At 43.0% G+C, this 19,459-nt stretch overlaps 1 protein-coding gene across 1 annotated transcript; it reads left to right on the forward strand.

Annotated features, from left to right (window-relative positions):
* Nucleotides 1–313: 313 nt before the first annotated feature.
* Nucleotides 314–17,912, forward strand: RCVRN (recoverin; the record flags this gene model as incomplete). Its single annotated transcript, XM_081970423.1, has 3 exons — nt 314–694; nt 14,955–15,066; nt 17,821–17,912. The coding sequence occupies 3 exons, from the start codon at nt 314–316 to the stop codon at nt 17,910–17,912; spliced, it is 585 nt and encodes a 194-aa protein (XP_081826549.1).
* Nucleotides 17,913–19,459: the final 1,547 nt, after the last annotated feature.

Raw genomic sequence — 19,459 nt, forward strand, 5'->3', positions numbered from 1 at the left:
AGGATTGAGGGGGTGGAGGGCAGATACGCCAGTGATGTCTAAAGCTGATTTCCTTTGTGCTAAAGAGCTTGGAGAAACTGTGATCAGCACAACCAAAATAGTATCTCCCTTTATATGTGTGATATCCGGGTTGATGCATTCATGACCATTAGGGGAGGCAAGGAGCAGCGTCAAAGGTCCATCCCAAGCAGTCTATATAAGAAGGTATTCTGGTCACCTGCCCTTCTACTAGCTCACTGGAAGCAAGAAAAAACAGGCTAGCTCTAGCAGCATTGGTGACGCTTTGTTAGGAAGGTGAGCATCGAACCAAACGATGGGAAATAAGAAGAGCGGGATGATCTCCAAGGAGATCCTTGATGATCTGAAATCGAGCACAAAGTTCTCGGAGGACGAGCTGGTCAAATGGTATGATGCCTTCAAAAAACAATGCCCCGATGGGCGCATCGGTAAAGCTGACTTTGAAAAAATCTACTCCACTTTCTTCCCCAACTCTGACCCCAAGGTCTATGCTCGGCATGTCTTCCGAAGCTTTGACACCAATGATGATGGGACTCTAGACTTCCGGGAGTACATCATCGCACTGCATCTGACCTCCTCAGGCAAGACTGACCTTAAGCTGGAATGGGCTTTCTCGCTTTTCGATGTAGACCGCAGCGGTGAGATCAGCAAGAACGAAGTTCTCGAGATCATTGCCGTGAGTGCAGAGAACATTCGGGGAAGTGGGGTGGGGGGTTGCCTGTGGAAGGGACAGGGAGTTGGGAGGAATTCGGATTCGAAACCCAGATTGGACATGGACCAATCTGCAATGGAAATGTCTTCTTGCACAATACAGGAAGTCCTTGACTTACAACAGTTCACTTAGTGACCATTCAAAGTTACAGCACTGCAGAAAAGGGACTTACGACCTTTTCTGACACTTAGGATCGTTGCGGCATCCCCAGGGTCATTTGATTTACATTCAGATGCTTGGCATGACGGTTGCAACGTCCTGAGGTCATGGGATCTCTTTTTGCAACCCTTCTGAAAAACAAAATCTATAGGGAAGGCAGATTCCCTTAACAACTGTATTACTAAATGTAACAACGGCAGTGATTCACTCAGCAACTGTGGCAAGAAAAGTTGTAAAGCGGGGCAAAATTCACTTAACAAACTCCTCACTTAGCAACATAGATTTTGGGCTCAAGTGTGGTTGTAACTCAAGGACTACCTGTAATACAATGAAAACTAACTGTGGATGTTCATACTTAATGGTTTTGGTGAGGAAAGCTTGTGGGAAAAGGTTATTTCCTTCCTATTACTGTCTGTGCCCTTTGAAACTTGCATCGTTTTCCCTTGAATTACATCCTTTAAAATAAGCCTCCTTTTGTAGATGGAAACTTGTAAAATTCAATTCCTGAATAAGTATGTGGTCCTGTTCAACATAAGTGTGTCTCAGGTCTCATTCTGCCTGGACCAGCTGAAGCCATACAAGCTGCCTGCCATTCTTACGAGAGGCTGAGTCATATAAAGACAGTTGTTATCATCGAGAGGGAATAATGGCTAATGGCTGTGTGACTTTCTCAATCCACTTCTGAAGGTAAAGGTTCCTCTCACACATACGTGCTAGTCGTTCCCGACTCTAGGCGGTGGTGCTCATCTCCATTTCAAAGCCGAAGAGCCAGCGCTGTCCGAAGCCACTGCGTCCCATCAATCCACTTCTAGAAGATGGTAAATTAATGGATTATGTAGGCTAATACTTGTCTCCTGCACCCAAATGGATTAGCCCTTCCCAAACGCGGAGAGGCGAAACTGATTGTCCTTATTTAATAGGATGAGCACAATTCTTACAATAGAAATAGTTGTAAATCCCCTCATAATTTTCTCTCTTGGGTGTCAACCATCTTCTACCCCACTCCTTTCTTAAAGAAAAAGAAAGTCGTTTTTATTCTACTTTTCCACCTTCTAGGTTCCCCTCCCAGTTGTGCTTCACAAACCACAGAAGGACAAAGCAATCAAAGATTAATATTAGACTAGGCGAACCTAAGGCTCGGATTCTCTCCCTACAGTATTTGTGAAGTCTTTTCAATTTTGTTATTCCACCCAGGAGTAAATTCTACTAGTTTTGAGAAGATAAAAATACGTAGACCATGTTGGTTTTTCAGATCCAGGCAAAGACTTAATTATTTTTACTATTATTTTTAATAGATAGGAGAAACACAGAGAACAGAGTGAATTAAAAAATAGATCAATATATGAAAAAAATACTATACAGTTAGTCCTCGTTTAGCAACAACAATTAGGACCAGCAATTCAGTTATTTAGCAAAATGGTCACTAAGTGAAACAATGGTGCTTATGATCTTATTTCAGTTATCCTTTGCTTTAATGACCTGTAAAAATCCTACATGTGAAGACTTGTCGCAAAGTTATTTTTTCAGCAGCATTGCAATTGTGAATGGTCACTAAATGAGGCAGATGCTAAATCAGGACTAGGCCTATATTTGTCCTATTTTAAATATGCTATATTGTTTATTTATTCTTAAAAGAAGAGGAACTATATTTCCTGGCTTTGGTAATCCTTTCAACAAATTGATGAAATAAATTACAAATATTTCCATTACACAATTGGGACAGAGAGACTAACTACAAGGGAACATTCAGTGATCAAAGTTATTGTATCAAATCCTAAATAGAGCAAAGATTTATGTTAATTATCAGGATCATATTTTTGATCCAATGTACTTCTGAGATACAGTTTAAAAAAATATAAATTGGGGAAAATTTATATAACTCTGTCACATTCCTGAAGCCAAGTCTAAACTTAATTAAAATAACACATTCTAGAATGATTTTCACTTAAAAGGGGGGGGGGGGGGAGAACCTACTAAGTAGAATTAATATGTAAGTACAGCTTCTTCCAAGTGGTGAGAATTTACTACTTCAAGGAAAAGGTTTTGTAGGTATTATTTCAGAGTGTGTGTATACCTGTGTTCTCCAGTGCTAAACTGACGTACAAGACACTGATGCTATTACCTAGTAGGGTAATGAAACGTCTGCAAGAAAACAACCAAGCTTGGAGAGCAACAGGGAACCTACAGTTTAACACAAAGCTAAGGCCTTGTATCAATAGACTATTTCAGCTACAAAATACTTTTCCCCATCAATACAAGGCCTTAACTAGTATTCTAATGGGCTTTCTCATTTGAAATTTCAATTCCCAATCAAAGGCATTTAGGGCACAGAGCAAATTCCAACAAACTCAGTGCTGATATTACTTTAACCCTTCGTTTCATCTCCTTGTGAAAGCATAGCTGCAGCCTGATACAGAAGTGATCCTGAAACAAGATTCTCCAAGTCAATAACAGATCCTTTAAAAAATATATTCCTTGTATTTTGCATGTTTCCTTCCAGTCCATTTTGATCTTTGCCCAGATTAGCCCCACACAGTTTTCTTGGCCAAAATCTTTGGAAACGGTTTGCAACTTGCCTTCTTCCTAGGACTGGCCCAAGGTGACCCAGGCCAGCTGGCTTCGTGCCTCAAAGGCAGGATTAGAATTCACAATCTCCTGATTGCCTAATGCTGGTCCTCAGACTGTTACCGTAGTTTTTGTAACAAATTATATTTATGGGCACACCCGTTCTTCTTTCCATCAACACCACGGTGCATCTTAGACACAGCAAGAATTCTGCGACAACAATTTTGGATTCATTCACAAATCCTTATATCCATTTATTTTACAGCAAACGTTTTGCTTTCTGTAGATGTCTATAAATGAAGGGAAAATGTTCTCCAAGACATGTTGCTTTGAAAGTGGTTGCCTTGTTTCCCCTCAGTTTAGCCAGTGATTCTAAACTAATAACAAATTAAACTGTCTGTTTTGTTCCTCCACCCAGAATATATATTTCAGTTCATTTGCTCACCTGTCTATATACACCTGCATGGCTTAAGCTAGGTTTGTTTTGTTTGTTTGTTTGTTTATTGGATTTATATCCCGCCCTTCTCCCAAAGGACTCAGGGCAGCATACAACATTAAAAAAAAACATATTACAAAAGTTAAAAAGGAAATTAAATAAAGTATCCAAAAATAAACCCAATATTAACAATAAAAATTTAAAAATTAGATTAAAATTAACAATTAAATCAATCATTTATTTTATTCTGTTCAGACCAGTCTGGCTTGCTGGAAAAGCCAACATTTTAGGGCGCTTCAGAAGGACTGGAGGTCTGGGATTATGCGAATCTCCGGGGGCTGCTCATTCCAGAGGGAAGGCACTCCCACAGAGAAGGCTCTCCCCCTGGGGGTCGCTAGCCGACACTGTCTGGCCAACGGCACCCTGAAGAGGCCAACTCTGTGGGATCGCACTGGACAGTGGGAGACTACTGGTGGCAGTAGGTGGTCCCGCAGGTACCCTGGGCCTAAGCCATGGAGTGCTTTAAAGGTCCTAATTAGTACCTTGAATCGCACCCGGAAAACAACTGGCAACCAGTGCAGGCCGCCTAAAAGGGGTGTAACCTGGGAGCACCTAGGTACCCCCATGATAACCCGTGCGGCCGCATTCTGGACCAGCTAAAGCCTCCGGGTGCTCTTCAAGGGCAGCCACATGTAGAGAGCGTTGCAGTAGTCCAGGCGAGAAAGGACGAGGGCATGAGTGACTATACACAGAGCATCCCGATCCAGGAAGGGGTGCAACTGACGTACCAAGCAAACCTGGTAAAAGGCCCCCCTGGTCACGGCCGTCAGGTGTTCTTCTAAACTAAGCCGCGTATCCAGGAGGACTCCCAGATTGTGGGCCCTCTCTGAGGGGGCTAAAATTTCTCCCCCTATCGTCAAAGATGGAACAAGATGCACAAATCGGGATGACGGAAACCACAGCCACTCAGTCTTGGAGTGATTGAGCTTGAGCCTGTTCCTTCCCATCCAGATCCGCACAGCCTCCAGGCATCGGGACATCACGTCGAGGGCATCGTTTGGGTGGTTTGGGGTAGAGATGAAAAGTTGGGTATCATCAGCATATTGATGATACCGTACCCCAAAACCACGGATGATCTCGCCCAACGGTTTCATATATATGTTGAACAGGAGGGGTGAGAGAACCGACCCCTGGGGCACCCCACAAGTGACGCGCCTTGGGGTTGATCCCTGTCCTCCAGTCAACACGAACTGTGACTGATCCGACAAGTAGGAGAACCACCATAAAATGGTGCTCCCACTCCCAACCTCCCGAGTTGTCGCAGTAGGATACCATGGTCGATGGTATCGAAAGCCGCCAAGAAGTCTAATAGGACCAGGACAGAGGAGTAGCCCCTGTCCCGGGCCCGCCAAAGATCATCAACCAAGGTGACCAATGCCGTCTCCGTGCTGTACCCGGGCCTGAAATCCAACTGAAACGGATCCAGGTAGGCAGCTTCATCCAGGTACTGGGGAAGCTGATGTGCTACCACACTCTCGACAACCTTCGCTACAAAGCGAAGGTTGGAGACCAGATAATATTTGTTAAAGAAGCTGGGTCCAGGGAAGGCTTCTTAAGGAGGGGCCTCACTACCACCTCCTTCAAGGAGGTGGGAAAGAACCCCTCTCTCAATGAAGCGTTGGTAATCGCCTGGAGCCAGCCTCGTGTCATCTACCGGGAAGCCGAAACTAACCAAGAGGGACACGGGTCCAGCACACAACTGGCAGCACCGAGTCTCCCCATAATCCTGTCCATGCCCTCGGAGGTCACAGGGTCAAACTCATCCCAGATAGTCTCCACAAGATTCATTCCCGTCGACTCGCCCGAATCTACCCAGTCAGAGTCCAAGCCTGTCCGGATCTGAGCGATTTTTATCCTGCAGATACTGAACAAATTCTTCAGCCCTACCCTGCAAGGGGTCTTTCCCAGTTCCTTGGTTAAGTAAGGAGCGGGTCACCCTAAACAGGGCGGCTGGGCAGTTATCTGTAGACGCGATAAGAGCGGAAAAATGTTGCTGTTTTGCCGCTTTTATCACCACTAAGTAGGATTTAATATGATTTCTTACTAGTATTCGATCAGATTCGGACCGGCTGGCCCTCCAACCACTCTCTAGGCGTCTTTTCCGGCGTTTCATCTCCCGGAGCTCCTCGGTAAACCAGAGAGCTACCCGGGATCGACACCGAGTCAGAAGCCACAAAGGCACAATGCGATCCAAGGCCCCAGTGGCCACCCTATCCCAGGCTTCCACTAGGGCTTCAGTCGAGCTGTGAGCAAGGGATTCAGGAAAAGTCCCAAGCTCCATCAGGAACCTTTCAGGGTCCATCAGGCGCCTGGGGCAGAACCATCTTTTCAGTTCCGCCTCCCTGTGGCAAGAGGTAGCAGTATGGAAGTCAAGCCTGATGAGGAAATGATCAGACCATGACAAGGGTTGGATAGAAATATCCCCTAAATCTAGATCATTCATCCACTGCCCAGAGACAAAAATCAGGTCGAGCGTGTGTCCCCTGTTATGGGTGAGGTCTTGAATTAACTGAATTAGGTCCATAGCCATCAAGGAAGCCATGAACTCCTGAGCTGACTCGGATGTCTCGCCAATGGAAGGCAGATTGAAATCCCCCAGGATCATAAGCCTGGGGAAATCAACCGCCAATCCAGCTAACACATCCAGCAGCTCCAGCAAGGCCGATGAAACGTAGCAGGGAGACAGGTATGTAACAAAAAGGCCCACCTGAACTCCAAGGCCCCATTTCACAAAAAGGGACTCACACCCGCCTATCTAAGGCACAGTGACCTCCTGAGGTCCAAGACTTTCCCTAATAACTACCGCCACCCCTGGCCCCTGCCCTGGGCTCTCGGCTGGTGAAACGCCCGGAAGCCTGGTGGGCATAATTCACTAAGAGGAACACCCCCCTCATGGCCCAACCAGGTCTCCGTAATGCACGCCAGGTCCGCTCTACCCTCTTGTATGTGGTCGTAAATGAGGGGAGCCTTATGTATCACGGACATGATGTTAAGCGACACCAGCTGGAGACCAGGGTCCTGTGACCCCAAGCACCCGGGGGTGTGAAAAGGGCAATGAGAGTCGGAACGCGTGACCCTCTTAAACAGTGAACCAGCGTCCCCTGAACATAATTTGGCCCTCGGCCTCCACCATATCTGCCTCTCCCACAAACAGTAGAGATGGTGAACCCCCCAATGGAATGGCTTAATGTCTCGCCCGGAATCCCAATCCTTTCCAGCACTCCCGACCTGCGCCCATTAGTTAGCTCTGGCCTGTGTCCTGGCAGACTACCCCCCCCAAGTCTGCCTGAGCCATCCGAATCAAACCCCCCCCCTTAAAATTTGATTAAAAACCCCCTGTAAGAAACCCCTAAGAAGTCTCTTCTTCACATGCCACCTCTCGGGATCCCGAGATCCGTCATTAAGGAAGCGTCTTGATAGGCAAGAAGGCCATCCCTGGGAAAGGGGGAGTTCCCGAAGGGAGTAAAGTTCTGTTGCAGTATAACATAGAGGAGAGTGTGGCATCAACCAAACGGGATGACATCACGGAGAGATGGAACAAGATGAAATGTCCACGGGGGGCAGCTGACAGTGTTCAGTGTTTTGAACAATTCTTAGATGGATTACAAGGTAGAACCAAAACTTTTTTTAAAAGTTTAATGTTTATTCTTTTTTTTAAAAAAAACACATTAAAGTATAATCAATAAAAACAAATGCTAAAACAATTGTGTTAGAAAACCTGAAAAAATAAATAACTTTGAGAAGTATATTAAGAAACAATTTATGCAGCAGTGGAAAAAAGCCAAATTAATTGCTGAGATTAAGCATATCGGTAGCAGGATCTGCAAAAGATGACCCATAAATGCTCTAATGCAGGTGTGACAGGCTCAGGTATTCTGGGAGTTGAAGTCCACAAGTCATAAAAGGGCCATCCTTCCCCACTTCTGCTTAATGGGGCAGAGCAGACTGTCTGGGGGATGGTGGTTTTGAAATTGGCTTTCCTTTCCACCCTTTTTTTTCAATCCAAACAATTACTGTATGTTGAATCAGTAAAGGTAAAGGCTCCCCTCGCACATATGTGCTAGTCCTTCCCGACTCATTTTTGTTTCAAAGCCGAAGATCCAGAACTGTCTGAAGACATCTCTATGGTCATGTGGCCGGCATGACTAAAAGCCGAAGGCGCACGGAACGTTGTTGCCTTCCCAACAAAGGTGGTCCCTATTTTTCTACTTGCATTTTTTACATGCTTTTAAACTGCTAGGTTGTCTGGGACAATTAACAGGAGCTCACTCCATTAGGTGGTGCTAGTGATTCGAACCGCCAAACTGTCTTAGCCACAGAGCATCTTAGTGTCTTAGCCACCCTTTTACATTGAATCAGTAACTTCTTGCAAAAATTCTTCAGTGAAAACGCAACTCTTACTCACAATTGCATTTATTGCCTTATGGAAATTCAGAATCAAAAGTTTGAGAGAGCAATTAAAGATCACAAGTTCTCAAATTTGGAAGTGCCTCTGTCCAATATTTTCTGCTTAGGAACCTTCAGAATGTCTGAAAATTTTCAAGGAACATTTATGTGAAAACAGGGAGAAAAAGGAGGTTAAACAGTAAGAAAGGAACCAAATAACTTCACTGTTGTGTATATATTTATTAACCTGCTTAAACTCAGTTTAGCAAAAGACAATCACAACTGAGAACAAAGTATTCTTTTAAGATATATAGGTAGTTCTCAATTTATGACTGGTCACTTAGTGACAATTCAAAGTTACGATGAAACTCCCTGGGAGTATTTTATGACCTAGTTCTGTAGTTCTGGCAGCCGGATCCCCCTCCACAGACACATGACCACACTTTGGGTGTGCGGCATAGCTTGCATTAATTAATTAAATTTATTTGCCTCTTTTTCACCGTGGGACTACTCTAGGTGGCTTACAATAGTAAAATTATAATTAAAACTTACAGCTGTTTGAAGCATCCCTCCATCATGTGACCACGTTTTATGAATATTTAGCCAAAAAAGGGCATTTACTTCCATTTTGGGGTAAAACCTGTCCACAGCGAACCATTGTCTTTCTTAATGGGCGTGGCATTCACTTAACGTTTAACAAATGCCACACAAGAAAGGCCATTAAAATCGGGTCAGTGATGTGGGTGATCTATTTTATAGCCAACAAGACTTAGGGCTACAATGGACAGTCCTTGTTACCTGTACTGCTTTCAAGTTAAGCCTGTATTGCTCCATTTTATAGATGAAAATTTTGGCTGTGCAGAAGTCACTCTAAAACTCTATACATTTATCACTTGCTTGCTTGAATCCAAGCATTTTATTTCATTTTGATGTGATTTATTACATCAGGCTCAAGCTCTACGTTAGTGTATCAATATTCAGGGGTGTGCATATGTATAATGCACTTCAAAAATTCCCACTTTTCTAAAGCCAATGTTCACATTATGTAACCACAACAAAACTAGTTTTTAATCAATTACCGTATTTTTCGGAGTATAAGATGTACCATAGTTTTTGAGGAGGAAAATAAGAAAAAAAACACTGCCTACCAGGTATTCATCTGGCTAGCATCCTTAGCCTGGTCACCTTCAGCACATTAGTTTGCTGGTTGTGAGCATGCATGTGTCAGCCCCAACAAGGCTGTGTATCAGACTCATTGGGGCTGATATGCAGCTTGAAAAGCACAGCTGATGGTTGCGGGGAGCTCTAGTGAGTAAAGGAGACGACGCGCGGAAGCGGTAAGACAAGGCAGCTGCTGTTCCGGGTTTGGCCTCTGCACCTCACGTTTTCAGCCTCCAAATGCTATGTTTGAGACCCATTCAAGGCTGGGGGGGGGGGAATCACCAACGCACAGCACCACCGATCGCAGCCCGAAAACGCGACACACAGAGGCCAAAAACGGGGCATGCAGAGGCCTAAACGCGACGCACAGAGGCTGAAAATACAATGCACGGAGGCAGCAATCGCGGTGATGTGCTCTGGCAATCCCCACAGCCTTGAACAGGTCTAAAATGGAGCACTCTGAGGCTGAAAACGCGAGGCGCAGAGGCCAAAAACGCAAGCCACGGAGGAGGCGATGGTCTGTGGCAATCCCTGCAGCCTGGAACAGGTCTAAAATGCGACATGCGGAGGCCGAAGGGTGGGGGCCGGCAGTTTGGGGGAGCTACATTCTGAGTATAAGACGCACCTAAATTTTTACCCTTTTTTAGGGGGCAGGGAGTGTGTCTTATACTCCGAAAAATACAATAAGTCTCTTTTTCATAGCCAGGATTTACAAATTTTGGAACTCATTAGGAAATGATTGGTGTCACCTGCCAGTGAAAATTGTTATCACATCTTCAGTCTTCTAAAAAGTGACAAGCACTAGGAATTTGGTTTTGAAGAATGAAAATAAAACCAAAGCAATTAACCACTCTTAACTAGAAGTGTCCTTGGTTTTAAAAGGAATAAATTCTACACAGAGCCTGTAGCTTGTTTCAAATCCCAAATCAATTTATAAGTTTTAGAGGTTAATGGCGGACTACATACAGGTTCTGTGTGCCTATTTAGAACACTTCAAAGCAATGAAGAAATTTAAAAAAAAGAGGCAGGCTAGGGAATCTTGGGAACTGAAGTCCACATGTTTTAAAGTTCGCAAGGTTGGGAAACACTGCATTAAACTTGTATGGTGCCATATTTAAGGTGCCTAACTAGAAACTAGCAATTCTTACTCTCCCTTAGTTAAAGAAACCAGATAGGTGTCTTTGGGCTAACTGCTTTCTTCTCAGCCCAACCCACCTCACAGGGTTGTTGTTGGGAGGAAGATTGATGTTAGCCCTTACAGGTGGACCAGATCATGAAATAAACTCTACAAGAAGACTAATATGACTTTTATTGTGAGCGGCTACAATAAAAGAATCTTTTATAACTCTGATTAAGTTTTACCCCCTCCTTTACTTATAGTCTAGTGAATAAGGGAGGTGTCCGTCTGAACCCCTTCAGAATATTATCTGTTTATTGTGGATTTAAAAGCTGTTTTGCCCCTTGTCAATAGAGCTGGCATAATTCTACCAACTCCCTCAAGGTCATTTTCCTTACTCTCTACAATTGGTGAGCTGAGTTTTGACTTAATTGTTTCTGCTCCTGCATCTTTACCAGCAGGCATTTAATAAGCAGAAATAAAAGGCTTAACGGCATAGAAATGTGTGAAGAAAACAACTTGATCTGCTTAATTTGTATGTGTCAAGCTGTAATTCAAAGCATAGAAAGGAGGACAAATACAAAGTTTTAAATTTAGCAACTCTATCAGAACAAATTAGGGAGAGTGAGAAAGGAAGAACTGTGGGGGGTGCTTGTGTGCAAACGTGGAGGAGAAATTCTATTTATCTTTTGTATGGTAAGACTGCTTCATTAAAGACAAGGGATTAGGTTCAATAGTCTTTACAAAACACCAGAGCAAATACGTAAGCAGCCCAGCAGATTTTGTGCTGGCAAAGGCAGATTGGAATTCTAAAAAGATGTACTATTTTGCAGAGAGATTGCATGGAGGGAATCTTTAGTCTCCATCAGAGAAAGGTTTACAAGTTCAATCTGGGATAAACTGAAATAAGATTGGATAAGAACTCGGGTGACCTCAGACGGGCAGCCAAGTCGTAATCGGATATTATTTAGCTCTTGTTTTTGCTTATATGACAATTGGCCTTTTAATGTTCCCCAGATGTGTTCTTAGTAAATCCAGAGAATTCCTCCGAAGTTGCCTGGTGAGATAGACATTTCAGGAATTCTGCTCCCAATGTTTGGCTCTCAAACGATCTAAGCCCCAGAGCTCACTGTAACAGCATTGACAAAAAGGCATTAAGAGTTGTTAACCTAATTTTGCAAAGATTCTTCTTCGGTAACATTGTACTGCTAACTAGGACATACAAAACCTTTGCCAGACCAATTCTTGAGTAGAGCTCATCTTCCTGGAATCCACACTGTACATCAGACATTAATACGATTGACCAGGTCCAGAGGACTTCACAAGAAGAGTACTCCAATCCTCTACTCACAATAGAATTCCATATACCACCAGACTTGAAATTTTGGGTTTGGACAATCTGGAACAGCGTGCAGTATGATCTAAGCACAGTACACAAAATTGTCTGTTACAACAACTTACCTGTCAACAACTTCTTCAGCTTCAACCACAATAATACACGGGCAAACAATCGATACAAACTCAAACTAAACCGCTCCAAACTCAATTGCAGAAAATGCAACAGAGTGGTCAACGCCTGGAATGCCCTACCTGACTCTGTTGTTACGTCCTCTAACCCTCACAGTTTCAAACTTCAACTGTCAACCTTGGGCCTTACGCCCCATTCCTAAGAGGTCCGTAAAGGGGGCGTGCATAAGCGCACCAGCGTGCCTAACGACCCTGTCCTACTGTCCCCATCTATTTGCATTCATTTCTTTTGTTTATATCCATATGTATATTTACACCTGCTATCTTGTAGATGTTTGACAAACTAATAAATACAAATACATTCTTGGAGGATGATTAGCTACAAAAGGCTCACAATAAAATTCACAAGATGAACCATTAACATTTAGGTTTTTATGATACCAGTCATTAGAGGGATCCCCACACTTAACAGCCCCCAGCCCTTCCAGTGGGATATAATTAAGAAGCAACAAGCCTAAGATCCTAAACAGATATGCTCCATCTTTTGACTGACATTGTCTTATGGATGAGCAAAAGAAAAATGAGAGCATCACAGATGGGTGAGCCTCCAGATATTCTACCTTCTACCAGGCTGAACAATGATAAATGATGATGGGATATATAATCCAACACTTGAAGGACTGCAACTGCCTGTCATGACTGCACCATATAAAAACCATATATTGGTAACCGGTTGCAAGAGAAAAGTTTTAATGAACTAGCCCTAACTGATCAGCATCCTTCAACATCAAGATTCAGTTTGGAAAATGAAAAGGGGTTGCTGAACAGGCTAAACCATATCACACTTTTCTTCCAAATGTACCCGATCACCATTTTGGAACACAGAATCCATAACTCATGCTCTTCAGCACAGAAATAATTAGCAAGACCTATACCCATAATGTAATTATAGAACTGGCAATTTTGCTGGCTGGGAATTAAGAGAGTTGCAGTCCCATGCATATAAAAGATACCAGGTTGAAGAGGTCTGCCATAAGTAAAAATACACAGATAAGTCTCCACTGATTCATTGATGCTCTTCTACTTCAAGCATATGATATCTGAACTATTTGCCATCTAGTGACATCTGGATTTTTGCAACCCAGTTATGATACACTAGAGTTCCTATCACTCCACTCATATGGAGCTGGTTTCATTGTTAAATGCACAAGTCTACTTGATATAATAGTGCTAAACAAGAGGCGAGAGACCTAAAGATCTCCAGAAGTTGGCCATACTATCTTGAACTAATGACAACTCTAAGTCAATATTTCCATAATGACAGATTAACCAACTCAACTGAAAAGTAGTACATCTTTGAGTCCGCTAGATGTTTCTTTGAATGGCTGACCAACTTAAAAGCTCACAAAGCTACTCTGGGAACTCAACGTACCGGAATAAGACAATGGCAAACCACTTGCATAATGGTGCTGTGGAAACCACAGGTCATGTCAATGAACCCACTAGAGGCTACACCTGACTCAAAGGCATCAGTTTTTAAGCAATGTGGTGCAGTAATTATGCATGAAAAAATTCCCAGTTTGAATCCCTACTCGGTCTCAAATCTCACTCCAAGAGCTGAGAAATTCTTACTCCTGTGTGAAAAACTGATGACACAGGGGTACAAAGCCAGCATCTCCTTCCCTGACTTTGCTATGTCTTGGGTTGCAAACAAGAACATGGGGAATAAATATAATTAAAAAAAATATATTTCCCTTGTACTTTGTCTATGCTTGTAAACCATCATTTTCTTATAGTCACATTGCCTTTTATCTTACTTTGTTCTCATATTTACTTGTCCTTTTAGATTATTTCCCCAAGCATTACAATTTCTAAATAAGACAGGTATTTGCAAGCTTATGGTTCTGATTACATTCAGAAATCTTATCCATGGGGATACTTGTTTAGAGAATATGGGCCAATGGAGGACCAGGAGCAGGGATTAGATGCCAAAGGCAGGGCTCCTGGCTCTTCTACAACTCTGATAGGTAGGCCAGCAATTGCTGAGAATCAGTTGCTCCAGGTATTAACAGATTAACAGAGTTGGAAGGGACTTTATACGTCATCTAGTCCAACCCCCAGCTCAAGCAAGAGACCCTACACCATTTCTGACAAATGACAGTCCAATCTCTTCTTGAAAGTCTCAAGTGATGAAGCTCCCACAACTTCTGAAGGCAACTTCTGTTCCATTGGTTGATTGTTCTCACTGTCAGAAAGTTCCTCCTTATTTCTAGGTTGAATCTCTTCTTGATCAGTTTCCATCCATTATTCCTTGTCTGGCCTACAGGTGCCTTGGAAAATAGCTTGACCCCCTCCTCTCTGTGGCAGCCCCTGAAATATTGGAAGACTGCTATCATGTCTCCCCTGGGCCTTCTCTTCACTAGACTAGCCATGCCCAGTTTCTGCAACCGTTCATCATATGTTTTAGTCTACAGTCCCCTAATCAGCTCTCCTCTGCACTTTTTCTAGAGTTTCAAGCAGAGGTGGGTTTCTGCCAGTTCACCCTGGATCGAGCGAACCAGTAGTGGGCAGCGGCTGGAAGCTCCGCCCACCCGCCCAGACACTTCTGCGCATGTGCAGAAGCATTGCACGAGCGAACCGATAGTAAAATAAATTGAAACCCACCATTGGTCTTACTAGGGCTTTACAGAGTGGTATTAGTACCTCACTTGATCTTGATTGTATCCCTCTGTTAATGCAATTTAGGATTGCATTGGCTATTTTGGCTGCCGCTGCATAAATCTTTGCATATCCTATGCAAAGATTTAGAATATCAAGCAGCTTAGCTCTATAGAAAGAATGACTATAACTTTTGTCTTCGTTTATCCTGCCAGGCAATATTTAAGATGATTCCTCCAGAAGAACAGAAAGCCCTGCCTGACGATGAAAACACTCCCCAGAAACGGGCTGACAAGCTGTGGGCATATTTTGGCAAGGGAGATGCTGGTAAATTTGCCTTTCATCGCCTACCCCAACTACTGATTGCTACTAATTATAGAACTTTACATATAACGATCTACATATAAAACAATGCATACCTGTTCTACAATAGCTTACTTTGGAGGATGAACTTCGACTTATTTTCTCTTTTCAACCTGAGAAGCCCAAAGCCTCTCAGAGGTTGAAGGGTAGATTAGAACCTGTGTCGTCTTCTCATAATCCAACACTTTTGATGGTAGCAAGATAAGGTGGCCTCTTTGAGTAACTGATTTCAGTAACAAGAAGTGCCTTTGATTAATGATGCTAGTATCAAGCAAATTTCCCATGTGGAATGTGGATTCTGATCAGAACCGGCTCAGGCCAGCTAGAAGCAATGTCTGTGCAAAAGGTTAAACCCAAATAACCTGATAACTCATTATAATGTGGCAAACACACCTCCTGAATATGCAGTTAGGCATTGTCAAGTAAGAATATTATGGGATAATATGAATAATTACATATAAAGTTACTAAGCATGCTCTGTAGATGCTTGATGACTCAGATTATTTTGGCCAATTGAAGAACACATTACAACCCCAGTATGTTTGAACTGTATATAAAGTGATGTTTTTCTCCTTTAAGGGCCTCTCACCTTTTATCTATGGGAGACCTCTCACCTCAGTGGTGAGATACGACCGGTACGCCCTGGTACGGGCGTATTGGTGCCTGCTGGGAGCACCAGGTACTGTTCCGATATGGTGCTCCGGAGGGCCCGCCCGTCCACCCACCCTCCTTACCTGTATTTGAGCCGATCGGGGCTTACGCGCACGGAGCGTATGGTGCCTCCATGACGCTCCGCCAAGCAGCTGGAGCATCACAGAGCATTGCGGGCAGTACGTACGCATATGCGCATGCTGCGCACGTGCATGTGGTGGACGCCCGGCCCTGTTGCACCATACCGGTTGCAACGGGATCTGGAACCCACTACTGTCTCACCTCCTCATAAATTTCCAGGGTTGTGCAATAAAAGCCCATTCTGGCCTATCTGGAAACTATGGATAGTCAAGAATTAGCTCTCATATTATATTTAACCACTTGGTTTCTTAACCACAGTTAAGCCACAGTTAAGCATATAAATTTAATATAGTCAACAAAATTAGGTGGCTTTAAAATTTTAGCAAGAGGTTCCCTGCTGGTTGCTGGATGAGCGTGGCCTAATCAGCCTCCTGCACCACCCAGGTCCCAGAGGCTTTCGGCAAGGCTCCAGGAGAGTGAAAATAGTCTTAGGCTCCGGAGGCCCTATGGAGGCCCATTTCTGGACTTCCCGAACTTCTGATAGGTCCCTTTTCGCCCTCCCTGAGCCTCCGTGTGCTCCCTGCACTTACCTGCCGCGTGGGGACTCCTGGGAGTGGAGGGGTGGGCTGGGCCAGCCAGGAGTGAGATTTGGGGGGTTCTCTGAATTGCACAGAATCTTAGCTAGAGGTTCTCCCGAACCCCTGCGAACCCCCAGCAGCCACCTGGTTTCATGCAATTCACTACTCCAACTCAAGGAAATCACATTATAATTAGATGTAATGTTTGAACCCAATGAGTACAATTTTAGTCAGATTAGTCTGAACTGAATTCACCGTTACTGATTCTTCCCAAAAATATTGATCAAATTAGCTCCAACTATTTTTTAAAATTAGGCCTACTTCTTAATTTTTTAAAAATTAGGCCTACTTCCTGAATTGCATTTAATATTTGCATAACATGGAATGGAAGAGGGGTGGGGGAGAGTTCACCATCCTGAAAGCTTAACTATTTTTATACCTTTTCCCAAGATTGCACAGCTTTTCTCCAAGACAACCAACATTATCAGAGCTATGATAGCAGTATCTGGGCTACAGGAATCTGAAGGACCAGTAAGATACAGAAGCAGGACAGAGGCACAGATGGCAGCCAAGAGATGCTTTGCTACCATCTAGTGTCTACCTGAAATTTTGCAGCCCAGATATGGTAGCTCTATTGTAGTTTCATAATCACAAATGTTCGCAAATGCAGGAATGTGTGAAACATCCATTCCAAGTGATATTGTCAAAATATTCCACTTTTCTGTTCCACACTCAGCTATCTCTTGCTCTGCACTGATTTAAAATCCAGGATCTATTTTTTTTTAAAAATTGGCAACTGTCTTGGCTTAAAAGCATTTAAATAATTTGTATTATGAATATCTTAACCTCTACTTGTTATCAATGAATCCTCATTGATTCCTTCCTTATATTTTGGGGAGAGGGGGGGTTATAGCAATAGCACATAGACATATACTGCTTTAAACCCTCTCTAAGCCGTTTACAGAGTCAGCATATTGCCCCCAACAATCTGACTCATTTTACAGACCTCAGAATGATCAAGGCAGAGTTAACCTTGAGCCTGGTGAGATTTGAACTGCCAAATTGCAATCAGCTGGCAGTCAGCAGTAGTAGTCTGCAGTAATGCATTGTAACCACTGTGTCACCATGGCTCATGACTTTTAGTCCCTTTAATTCGGGGTGAGTTCAGGATGACTGGGTAGAGCTGAGCATTAACTAGCCAGATGCCCTTCCTGATGCCTGTATGGAGTTCGCAGCTGATATTTTCTCTTTATGAGAAGAAACATCTGCCACTACCTAGGTCTGAATTCAAAATCTTCCAAGTGGGAGGTGAGTGTCTTCACCACTAGGCCTTTGCTCTGCTCCATTCCTTATATTTCATGCTACCTAAATAATCATTTAATTGTATCCATTGGTTTTGTTTTTGCAGACAAAATTGCTGAAAAGGAATTCATTGAGGGAGTGATGAAGAATGATGCAATAATGAGCCTCATCCAGTATACCCCCAAGGAAAATAAATAAGGGCTTCCAACGTGGGCAGGAAGCAAAAAGGCAGGGATGTGAAAAAGCAGCATGTGATGAACAGGCAGGGGGAAATTCAGTAAATGTCTCTATTTATGTATCATATGAAAGACAAAATACAATTCCAAAGCAGTAGTCCTTTTTTTCCCTCCTAGTAGCATAACTTCTTCTGTTAGCAGTAGCAGTCAACCCATATTTAATCTTACGGGTTTCTAGAATTCTTCAAAGAAGGATGGAAAGCAGTTTTGGAAACTGTGACCCTGAGTTGTATTATTTGTAGAAAGAAAGAAAAAGAAAATAGAAATATGATAAACTGAGGGCCTGAGATCTCTTCATTCCAGAAATCACCTGAAAAATCCAATATCTGTGGGGTCCTTGCTGCTCTTGGTGGACTTCTCGCAGACATTTCATTACCAAACCAGGTAACATCATCAATAGAAGGGAGTGGGATTTGCAAATGTTCAACTGTGAGTTACAAATATTCTCTTCTATTAGTCCACTATCTGCTAACCTATTTTAAAACTCAAATACAGCAATTGGAACCAGTTCCCTTCTGTAATACATAAATAGCATTTATGAGCTAAAGAGCCCAGGTCTTAACATACTGGTGCTCCGATCTCCATTTCTTGTGACTTCACAGCCCACACTTACCAATAAAGTCCTTAGCTGCCATATTTCAAACAGCAAATATAGAAGCATAAAGGCACACCATATTGGAGAGTTCTTGGTGTCTCTTCAATTAATTATTCCTAAGAACTTTTATAGGGAAAGAATGTCAGTGGAAGTCATATACAGGTAGACTTCAATTCAGAACAATTCATTTAGCAAGCATTCAAAGTTTCAATGGCACTGAAAAAAAGTGATTTATGACAGGTCCTTGCACTTACAATCATCACAGCATCCCCATGATCATGCGATCAAAATCCAGGCACACGTGGCAACCAGCATGTACTTAGGACAGCTGCAGTGTCCTGATGCCCCGTGGTCACTACTTGAGATCTTCTCAGCTGCAAAGTCAGATTCACTTAATGACTGTGTGATTAATTGCAGTGATTCATAACTGTCACCAAAAAAAGGTCACAAAATCGAGCGTGACTACCTTAACAATCATTTTACCTAGCAATGGAAATTCTGGCCCCAGTTGTGGTGATTAAGTCAAGAACTACCTGTAAAACCAGATTATATTGATCCACCCTTAAATGCTACTGGTCCCAACTTAAAGATGCTGACAGCTAAGTTGCAAAATATGTTTCCTCAAAAGTAAGTAGCATTCAGACCAATGGTACCACCTGCTACTAATTCCTGATGTATTTCTTTTGATCGATATTTCTGCACATGTGGAAAGATTTATCAGCATAAGCAACCTTCTCTGTTAAAGATTAATTTTCTTTTCCTCTGCCTTCCCAACGGTGCATTTAAAGCGTGCATTGACAATCTTCCCTCCAGCTTTATTTAGCAGAACAGGTAGCCTGGATACCCCCATCATCCTGGAGATATTTATGCATTTGTTTCTTCCCTTCATTTCTCACATTGGCATTATTTCTTGT

This window comes from Natrix helvetica (genome assembly GCF_964273705.1).
Source record: "Natrix helvetica genome assembly, chromosome: Z".
Lineage (NCBI taxonomy): Eukaryota > Metazoa > Chordata > Lepidosauria > Squamata > Natricidae > Natrix > Natrix helvetica.